Here is an 11,373-nt window from a genome sequence, read left to right on the forward strand (position 1 = left end):
CAAAGAGAAAATTACTACACACAATATTAGCAATTTTTTCCATACAAAATTATTTTTCTCCTTAAAAGGTTTTAAATATAGCCTACAGATATATGAAATGTGGGCCATCTTCACGAGAAGCATCTAGGACATGAACAGCAACTGAATCTTTTTCAAGTATGTATATTTATACCTTCACAAGTATCATAAACCCTGCTACATTCATTCCTTCATCCATTTGTCCAACAAATAATACTACACTCCTTTTAGGTCCAGGCTCTGTCCTAGGTGCTATGACATAGAGGTAACAAAGTCCTCACGAAGCCTACATTCTTATGGGAGAGACAGACAAACACATAAAGGAATAAATATTGTGTTATCAACTATTAAAGAAATACTAAGTGCTATGAAGATAAAGGAGATTAAGGGGAGAGAGAGTTATGGAGGTGGGGAGTGCTCTTTTAGATAGGATCATCAGTCAACACATCTCAGAGGTGACATTAATGCAGAGACCTTAATGAAGTAAGGAAGTAAGCCACACAAGTTTCTGGGGAAGACAGGAATAAGCCTGTCTCAAAGATGTGCTCAAAGAAGAATGATGAGGCTGGCACAGCCAAAGGGAATGAGTGAGAAGATGATGAGATCAGAGAAGTAAGAAGAGACTAAATGACATAAAGCCTTGTAGACAATGGAAAAGATGCTGAGTTTTGGTCTAAGTGTGATGGGGAGCCACTGGAGGTTTATAAGTAGGGGAGTGGTTCATCTTATTTCAACTTTTTAAAAGATCATCCTAGTTTCTGTGAGGAAAGCAGACTGTAAAGGGGCAAAAGAGGAAGGAAGCAGGAGACTAGTATTAGAGGCAGATCTTTGGGCAAGACACCATGGTGGCTTGGACAAGGGCAAAAGACCACAAGGGCTTGGACAGGGATGGCTGTGGTTGCAGTCGTGGGAAGCAGTTAGATTCAGAACATATTTTGAGGCTACAGCCAACAGGATTTGCTGTCGGAATGGATGTGGTGTATGACAAAAAGAGAGGAGTCAAGAATGGCTCCAAGATTTGTTCATTAATTCAGTAAATATTTGTCAATTGTGCATTCATTACGTGCCTTGAGTAAAATTTGTGGGTTTTGCCCACACTGCTCCTGCTTCAGGAACGTTGCCTAGAAAACTTCAGTATGAATTGATGTTTCATTATACTTTTTATTGCCCTCAGAGTGTTCAGCCCACTGTCCAACTGGAGTTATGTAAGAGTCCAAATATGCAGTTATGTAAGAATTCTGTTGGCCAGAGACCACTTCACTGAATAATAGAGAATTAATTTTAAAATGTATTATGCAGTGTACTCTATACCCATTCCTAGATGATGATGAATGTCAAACTTGAAGAAAAATGCAAAGATTCCTTAGCAACTGGGTAAACGTAATGCCACGTACTAAGGTGGAAATGGCCAGGGTAAGAAAGAGTCATGGGAAAATATCCAGTGTCTTGTTTTAGATGTATTAGGTTTGAGATGCCTAAATGAGCTAAATGTGTGTTACAAACTTCTCGAGAACAAAATATGTTACACATCTTTGCATCCCTAGAATAGAGAATGCCACGTTGCAAGTGCCCAAATGCTTGTTGCAACGAATAGAAGAATCACATACCAAGAAAACAAAATCATGCTCATGCAGATGAGGGCAACAGGGAAGTTTCTAATGATACTTGGATTCTATTTATCTCAAGCAACTAAGAAAGATTGACAAGGATAGGATGCCAGGTCATTTTAACCTTTATGCCTAAGTAAGTCAGCAGATTCTAAATACTACTGGCACATTTTCTCATTTTTGAATCAGTATTGTGCTTTTTGGCAGAAGAAAACAGAGAATATCAACCTGTACACACAAACTTGTCTGTGATACGTAAAACCATTCCTATCAATTTAATCTATACCTATACCCATCTGTATTTTGTGCTTCCTTTCAGAGACATAATTTTCTGCTTTTGGAAAGGCCAAATCTTCTAATCTCTTTGATAATCTAAAAAGATAGGGCTGTCTCAAATGATAAATACATGAAAGCTAACAATTAACTTCAATTTGCCCTGAATTCGACAGACTGGTTGTCTAGACAGTCCTAATTTATTAGATTATTGTTCAGCATTCATCTTCACTTTAGATAAAAGGATTTCACCCAACTTAGGGAATGCAATTACCCCTTAATTCATTATTCACCTCATTCTTTCATTGAAAATTAAAATACACCTGCGGCACTCCACAATGCTGTCCTCAGATTCGGCACATTGGGATGGGCTGTAGTCTAAAGCAGTAGTTCCCAAAATGTATTATGGAACACTAGTCCTCAAGCAAGATGCTCCGGGGAAAAATGTCAATGTTCTTGGAAGTTGGGACATCTTATATTGTTTCCCCTTCCAGAAAATGTCTAATGCACACTGGCATATTAAAGGCCCGGAGAAGTCCTACAGCAAAGAGATTGTTTATCTCAGCATTTCTCCACCCTCTGCATTAAAAAACTAAAACCAAAACTATACCTCAAAATATACTTTGGGACAGCTGATTTCATCTCTTATAATTCAAATAGTTAAGAGCAATAAGCTCCCATAGGGTCTGAGGTGAATGATGCCTTGAGCACGAGCTGAGAGTTGGAGCGAGGCTTTGGCATAACTATGGCTTGTGCTTTGCTGCCTCTCATAGTTCTTTCTCTTTATTCCTAAAAGTGACATTTTTCTTCAACTTTGACATTCATCATCACCTAGGAATATGTATAGAGTACACTGCAAAATATTAATACATTTTAAAGTAAATTATCTATTATTCAGTGAACTGGTCTCTGGCCAATAGAATTCTTACATACTTGCACTTTTGGACTCTTGGACTGAACACTCTGAAGACAATAAAAAGTATAGTCAAACATCAACTCATACTGAAGTTTTCTGGGCAATGTTCCCGAAGCAGGAGCAAAGAGCAAAACCCACAAATTTTAATCAAGGCACATAGTGAACACACAATCGACAAATATTTACTGAATGAATGAATGAATACATACAGGCATGCAAGAAAAAGGTCTTTAACTTAAGCCACAGCTCCCAGCTAACTCATTTAATGGTTACCTTAAAGGTCATCTTCATTACATTTCAGAATTTTTCCAAAATCTACGACATTTCCATCAAACATTACTTCCTCCATGAAACTCTTTCCTTTCCTTGTCTTTTCCTCCAGGTAGAATTAAACATTTCTTTCTCTGTGTTGCCACTGGACCTCTGAATCAACCTCAATACCCACATTACTTCAGGCTCACAGCTATAACCCCTGTGACACAGAGGGATCCTATGCCTCACACAAGTTACTAGATAGACAACTGGGATGACAGATAAACTAGAAAAAGCCCTCAGACCAAAAGTTCCCTCTTCCATTTGGGTCCAAATTTTGTCAAATGCTTTCAATGGCCAGTGATCTTTACAAACTATCACAAATGCATATTAAATAAGAAATGCATATTTAATATCAATAGCTTCACTTCAATATGTAAAATCTTTAAATATCAATCTTGGAAAACTACTAAAAGAAATCCTATCAACCACCACAGCCTTTCATTTCCTTCACCAATGTTTTCTCTCAAATCCTTTCTTTTCAAGACATGTCAGGTTCACTTCTCTATTTATTGTGGGCTTAATACAGGAAACATAGGTGCCTTCATTTTCAGCCTGAATGTGTTGACTGTTTTCATCATGGTCTATTTACAAATTCATTACTAGTAACTGTCTAATGATGTAATGAATACTTTGAATTTTTACTTTTCACCATTTCTATGACATCTCAGTGTCAGCCCAAAATAATTATACTATGGGGACAGTGACACTGAAGCCGTTTCTACAATATCAGATGTTGGCCTAGTGCAGGGGAAAAAAACATCTATTCTTTTTTTTGGTGAAAAGGTTCAATAGCTTTCATCAGATTTTCAAAAAGACATTTGATCCAAAAGGTTAAGAACCACTGATCTAAACTATTCAAACAATCTCTACACATTAGCGTAGAGATTAGATAATCTCTATGTACTAGGAATGAACTTTTCAAAAAAGAAATAAAATTGTCACATGAAAGTCAATTTACCTAATAGGATGCCCCATATTTTTAAATTTAAATGTTCTCAAAACAATAACATTCCGTGTAATATGTTCTAACGTATAAATTACTGTCAAGCAACAGTCACTAGGTTTCAGAGCATCAAACTTCAACATAAAGCAATAATAAGGTTTATTGTAGATCTATAGATGGGCTGACAGAGCAAGTCCAGTGAGCTGAGGTACAGAAAGAGCATTGTCTTGGAAGACAGCATTTTAGGAGTCTAAGGTCAAGTTATGTCACTAAGAATTTTGTGGCATTTGGTAATTCACTTGACCCCTCTGAGCCTCTGTTTCTGTCCCTTTGAACTGGCCACCGTTCTGTGACTTTTGGACGTAGTTAATATGTAATTAACTCACCTCTCAAAGCTTATCATCTGGCTTTTTATGTTTTTATTGACACTCTTACCTAACCGATCAATTAAATATTGTTAATAAGTGGGGCTCTGTTTATTTTGGCCTAGCAACAACTAGAAAAGGGCTTTTACACAAAGCCTCAGAGAAGCCATGGGGAAGGAGTGAATGAGCACCTGTGGAGAGACCCAGGCACTGATTTAAGTGAGTGAAAGATGTCAATATGAGATGATACAAACCATTTCCAGAATAAATCATGGAAGAAAGAAATTAGTGAGGAGGTATCTTAAAAAGAAAGCTAAAGAGACAGATCTTCATGAAACTGGGTACTAAAAAAGATACCAGAAGATATACCACATATAACTTAATCCAATGCCTTAGATGACAAAAACCACAGTTCAAACACTTTACACAATGCTAAATGACAACATAACAGGGAATATATTGCCTGAAGGAAAATATAAATTATTGGTAAAAAATATAAAATATTTGTCACAATAAAGGAGGAGAAACAGCCCAACAATCAACTTGTCTCAAACGCTCACAACATTTAGAAAATATTTTGAATCAATTCGTAAACTTCTAATCACTCAAACTTAAAATAAAGAAAACCCCTATCATTATGAAATCTATCTATCTTATATATGTAAATATATTCTTAAAACAAGTATTTATTGGGTGTCTATACTTTCTAAATCACAGAGTTGGCACTCTTGCAAGTCTCTGTATGTGATATAAAACTACAATACAACTTCATTGTCTCTGGATACACCTGAATCCAAATACTGCAAGATTTTTCACATGCTGAAATATTTCTATGCCACAACTGCATGATTATGTGACCCAATATTTGCCCATAATGGGCTTCCACATTTCTTTTTCTCCATTATTGGCCTCTGTGATGTATGAAATTATACTATAATTAGATCTATTCTTAAATAAATTTTTCATAGTAGCTGAGGATTATGTATAAATTCAAATCAATTAGTACTGACTAAATGCTAAAATTACCCATTAAATTCAAATAAACCCAAAAGTTCATTCAACCACAAAGATTTGAAAAAAAAATCAGGACCCAAATAAAGGTAATTCTTGTATTCTTTGTTCAGCATGAAAAAGTCTATAAAGTAAAAGTATCCTAGTTTAATTTTGAGAAAAAAATAAAATAAAGGCAGAGAAGTATCCTAAAAGGCATGAAATTAATGCACAGCCAACACTGAACCTCAGAGTCTCTAAATAACAAAGGCACCAAAAATAAGCAGCATTTTAAAAATGGAAGCTTTCCTTAGTCACTGCAAAACCACACCATATGTGCTGCCAAGTTCTGAGTTAAAATGCCTAAAATAGTCCTGGCAGAAATGATTTGTATGGGTGCTGTGTTTCAGCAAAAAGGGAAATTGTGGTATGTTGTGGACTCAATCATTGGAACTCCGAACATAAGTCATTCTCGTGAAACAGCTTTTCTGTCTCAGATGAGAACAATTCAATCTCTGCTAGTTTTACACAGCACCGAGTTCTGAGTGGCTAGTGCTTTCTTTTCTTTTCTTTCTTTCTTTCTTTTTTTTTTTTTTTTTTGTGGAGCTCGGCTCATGGACAAAAAAAGAGAGAAGTTGTATTGCTTAAACACTATTTGGACACTAAGAGCTCTTTCTACATGACACTTGGAATTTAATTGCAAAAAAACCATGGAGAAACCCTCTATTCGCCCAGGACCATCCAGCATTATGACTAAGGTGTTTTAACTGTACACTCGCTAACCATCCACAGTTCACAGAGGCACAAAAATCATAGGCAGACGAGGCACACTGGGGGTCATCTCAATAGCTACTATGATCACATCCCTGGAGGCATAAGAAGCAACAATTTTCCTTCCCTGGAACTCTCACCATGGGCTTAAATTAAGCACTGCTCATGTCTGGCTCACACCTTCATGACTCTGTATCTGTGCTCTTCCAATCTCTCCTGTTTGGTATATCTTTTTTCTATCTTCTTATTGCTACCTATTAAAATACTACTTATCTCTCAAGGTTCCAGAACTTTGTTCATATTTATAACATTAATATTTATCTCATTGTATTCATGTCAATTATTCACCCACTTGATTACTTCTACCAAGAGGGCACGGGCATCTTATGTGCAGGGACACTACCTACACATCTTTATATACCTCCTTCTTCCCCCATGTTCTACCTAGCATATGATAGAGGCTCCTAAAATACTGGCACTAAGCCCAAGAGTCAGAGTTACCTCTACATACAATGAGTTGCTTTGAGGGATAGAGCATTTCCCTATCCTAAATGTGTTCAAAGTTATAGCCAGATAATCACTAAGGAAATGTTGTCCAGAGGATTGATATCTTAGGTGAATGGACTAGATTGCCTTTTAAAACCTCTTTGATCCCAAAGATTCTGAAATTTCAAACAGATCCATGAAGGAAATACGCATTGTCCACTGGAGGTGGGCTTTTCTTTCTCTTTTCCTTTTTTTCTCTCCCTAAAAGCAGCCATTTCAGAAATTCTCAGTTAAGGGCACATTTTAAAATCTTCCACCACTAGTTTTCTATCATGTTATATCTGTGACAGCTCATCAACAGGAACTAGTATCTAAAGTCAGTGATGGAACCACACTATACTTAAAATCAAATCAAGAAATAAGAGACAGAAAATAAGTATAAATAGTTAAGTACAGATTACAAGATCTACAAGAGATAGAAAAATCAGTGGGAGCCAGAGTGATCAAGGAAAGGATCTTCAACCAGGTATGGAAGGATGGATAGGATATAAATGGTCAGAGAAAAGCACCTCCATGTTAAGAAAGACAAAAACAGGGAAGGCATGAAGGGACACAATAAGTGTAGTATAGCCCTGAACACAAGAGGCAGTGCAACTGAAGCTCAAGTCCATGTTGGGGAATAGTGAGAAATGCTACTTGTCCAACAAAGTGGGGCCAGATAATTGAGGGTGTGGAAGCAGGGCTTGAGAGGCTAGTAATAGGAGACCATTCAAGGCCCTGAGCAGAGGAGCGAGGTGATGAAAGAGCATTTAAGAAAAATCAAGTCTGGGAGAACATTGTATGTAGGATGGGCATCAAGGGAGAGCCATTACTGTAAACGGTGGCCACCAGGAAGGGGGTCATAACCAGGTAGGCTTCAGGGGTCAAAAGTCTGTCCCAGGGATGGGGGCAGAGGGCATCACAGGGAATGAAGACGACGGATAGTCCAAAAGAGGAGTTAGTTACAAGGATCTGCTAAAAGAGTATAGAAAATGAAAGAAACGAATGTGTTAAAAATGATGGAAAGTATGGTGGTGCCAAGAACAGAGTCACGGGACTGAAGAAGAGAGGCTGGATTGTTAGGCATGGTAGCATTTGGACATGTTGAATCTGAAGTATTAAAGTATGAAATATCCAAGAGCAGATAAGCTATGGAATAGGTGTTCGGAGAAAGAAAAGAATTCAAATTAGAGACTTGAGAGCTTTCTACAGATAAGAGAAAGCTGAAGTCCTAGAATAAGAAAGTGGAGAGTGTGCATAAGAGCCCAAAAGTGATGAACAGCAGAACCTCCAGCTCATTTCAAAACTAGAAGTTTGCAAGAATATGCACACAATGAAAGGAATGGAAAAGGAGCAATCGGTGTGGGATAAAAATCCAATAGTGTCACAGAAAACATGAAAGGACTTTCAAAGTGGAATGTGTGATACATGAGGAATGATGGATAAGGGTCAGAGCATGTTAAAGATACTACTAAACTAACAAATGACCAAAGTTGTTTCCCCTCTCAACCACTAACACAGTATATCATATGAAATTATTTGATTGGTGGGTGGACAGAAGAAAAGAATTTTGTGGCTGTAAGATATGCTCTATTTTATGTTTTTTAATTATAAAAAGGAGATACAGCAGGATGCTGCTATTCTTTGTGCAAAGAGAATTATAAAAAATAAAAGATAATGCTGCTAATATAGATAGGTTTTGAGTAATGTCATTGAGAATACTTATGCTTCTGGGAGCTATATAATAGGAATAGCACCACAGACGCTAAGTACTGGCCCTATTTTATAAAAGTGTGGGTAACATATTGAAAGAGTGCAAATCCCAACAAAAGTTATAAGGAATATCCAAAGGCATTTAAAACTGACCCAGGGACTATTAAGTAACTCATGGGATACTGCCAAACACACACAAAGATAATGTGTTTCTGAGTTCACAAGAATGCTTGAGAAGTGATGCCTCTCACCTGCTCGTGAAACACCCAGTCTATGTCCAGGATCTAACTTGAGCCAGACTTGCATCTACTTTAATTTAGTCGAGAACCATCTGGGAAGGTACTACAGACAGAAAGCAATGTTTCTGGTCCGTGAGTTAAATCACTCAGATATAACTAATGGAAATAACATTACAGGAAGCCAAGCACTTTTTCCAGTTGCTGATTGACTAGAAGCTGGTCTCTGGAATAGGTGTCTGAACTACTGTGTAAGAAATGCCCTCTACCTCTCCCAAATGGAAATGAATTAATAATTAATGGTGATCATGGACCATGGATAGATTCAGGTTTTGTGGGGCCTGAAACTTACATACAATAAGAAAGCAAAATTGTGCACACAAGATTCGGTGTGAAACTGGTTATTTACAATGAGAACCAGAAAAGACCTGCCATTGATTGTAAGGCTATAAAGCATAAGGTTCATCAGCTATGTTCTAAATCTACCTCTGCTAATGACCAAGTATTGACAGGAAAGTGTGGAAAGAGAGAAAGCATAGGTAATAAAAGACAGTATTCCTTAAGGAGTACTGGAAACAGAATAAGGAAAAGACAAGAATAAAATTGCAGAAGGAACCCTGAATTGTGGAATATGGATGATATGGAGATGGCAGAGGACAAAGAACTCTCAATCAATTTTCACAACACATTATCATCATATTTATTTCCCAGTGATCAACAATTATATTGCTTCTAGGAGGCTTACCTAGAAGGACTGACTACATTTTTGGAAACACCAGTCCACTTCATTGCAAGCACTCAACAAGTGTTTGTTGAATGAATGAAGGGAAACAAGGGAAATACTCCTTTTTCTTACTCTCCACCAGAATCTGCTTTCCTCTGATGCTCCAACATATATGTGTGTTTTTGCTGGCACTGGCTGAATTGTCAAAGCAACAGTTCATTACACCAGTCTCTTCTCTGGTGACTGGTTATCCCGAGCATGCCAAGTCAAAAGCTATCTCCACTCAAAATTAATTTGTAAGCATGTTCATAGTCTCCTCAAAAGGATTATACATAAAAATGGCTACTGTGGGGCCACCCTACATATTCCCTCCTATCTTCTTTCTTCTTTTGTCTAAATCAGATCCTGCAGGTATGGGGGCAGGGTGGACAGGTCAGTGTGGGATTCTAGCTAGGACTGAAATGCAACACAATTCCTAAATTTCAAACATTTTACCAATTATGACAACATAAGTGACAATTTAATATATGAATCACGATGAGGCTTCTAGCGAGATACTGAAAAGCCTCATGCAACCCTCACTTGATCAGCCACAAACCTAAGCTAGGACCAGGGGAACCCAGGCCTGACAGCTGGCTCATCAGAAGACAAGAGTCAGGAAGGGGGAGCTCTCAGGGAAAGAAGGAAGGAGGATGAAATAGGGCACTAAGCCTCTGCTTCAAAAAGGGAATCCCTTTGGGCAATAAATGCTCCACAACTTCCTGCAAGTTCTAAAAAAAAAAAGGCAGGAATAATTGAAAACTAAGAGCTCACCTCTCTTTCGTTTTTTTTTTTTAAATCTTTTCCTAAAGGATTCTGCCTCCTTCCTCTTCACCTGCCAAATTTTCTAAGGAAAGATGCTTAGAGAAGAGCAGAGCTGGAATAATAATAATAATAATAATACCTCAATACCAGAAATGCATACGCTGATGTACTGTTTAGGGCAAAGGATATGAAATCAGTGAGGCAAAGCAGCCACCTCCGGAATTAGGAGTGCGGGCCTTAAATGGGAGAAAATCTTTCAGCCACTTCCAAGCCAGGCGATTTGACCTCAGGAGAGTTATTGAAACTCCCCAGACCTCAGTTTGTTGGCTTTGTAAAACGGGGGTGAATTTAGTGCCCACCTCACAGAACTGCTGAGGACTGAGAAAATCCACATAAAGTGCCAAATATAACTACACAGCAAGATCTAATTAAATATTAGTATTTAATAGTAGTAGTAAAATTATTGTGCCTACCTCCCCCAGTTCACACCACCAGCAAAAGTGGCCCAACCCCCACTCCCACCTCTCAGAATACGAAGCCGGACACGGCTACACTCTCGCATAAATGAGAGACCCTCCAAATGGCACAACGCTTCTGCCAGCCCCCCACCCCGGGCCGGCAAGGGCCCCTCAGGCCACCGCTACTGTCCACACTGACCTGAGATGCCGCCTCCTATCACGACTACGTCGAACATGTGGTCTGCTACACTCGTCTTCTCCCGACTCGCCATTCTTTGGAAGAGATTCTCCTCAGGCGCGGGTACAGGAGTGGGGAAGCCAAAGGGCGGGATGTACCCTTCTACCAACTCTCCGGGGGAGCCCGGGGGCGGAGCCGATCTTTCTGTAGATACCCGGGGGGAGCCGGGCGCTGAGGGCGGGGCGAACCCTTTTGCTGACTCTCCCGGAGCGCCCGAGGGCGGAGCCGATCTTTCTGCAGATAGTCGGGGGGAGCCGGGCACTGGGAGCCGGGGGGAGCCGCGCACTGGGATCCGGGGGGAGCCGCGCACTGGGAGCCGGGGGGAGCCGCGCACTGGGAACCGGGCGGACCCTTGTGCTGAAATTCGGGGAGAGTTATGGGGTGTAGGAGGTACCTGTATTAGCACTTGGCGAGGACTATGGGGTGCAGGAGGAGGTCCTTGTACTGAACCCTGGGGGGTGCTGGATACTAAGGGCG

The 11,373-nt window shown here is 39.3% G+C and overlaps 1 protein-coding gene across 1 annotated transcript in view; it reads right to left on the reverse strand.

Annotated features, from left to right (window-relative positions):
- MAOA (monoamine oxidase A) overlaps nucleotides 1-11,049 on the reverse strand; it is a 75,515-nt gene extending 64,466 nt beyond the window's left edge. Inside the window, exon 1 of the mRNA XM_069464074.1 lies at nucleotides 10,858-11,049. Within this exon, the coding sequence (XP_069320175.1) occupies nucleotides 10,858-10,930 (73 nt within the window). The 5' untranslated portion in view covers nucleotides 10,931-11,049. The remainder of the gene's footprint in view (nucleotides 1-10,857) is intronic.
- Between the last annotated feature and the right edge of the window lie 324 nt (nucleotides 11,050-11,373).

The sequence above is a fragment of the Eulemur rufifrons genome, chromosome 30 (genome assembly GCF_041146395.1).
Source record: "Eulemur rufifrons isolate Redbay chromosome 30, OSU_ERuf_1, whole genome shotgun sequence".
Classification (NCBI taxonomy): domain Eukaryota; kingdom Metazoa; phylum Chordata; class Mammalia; order Primates; family Lemuridae; genus Eulemur; species Eulemur rufifrons.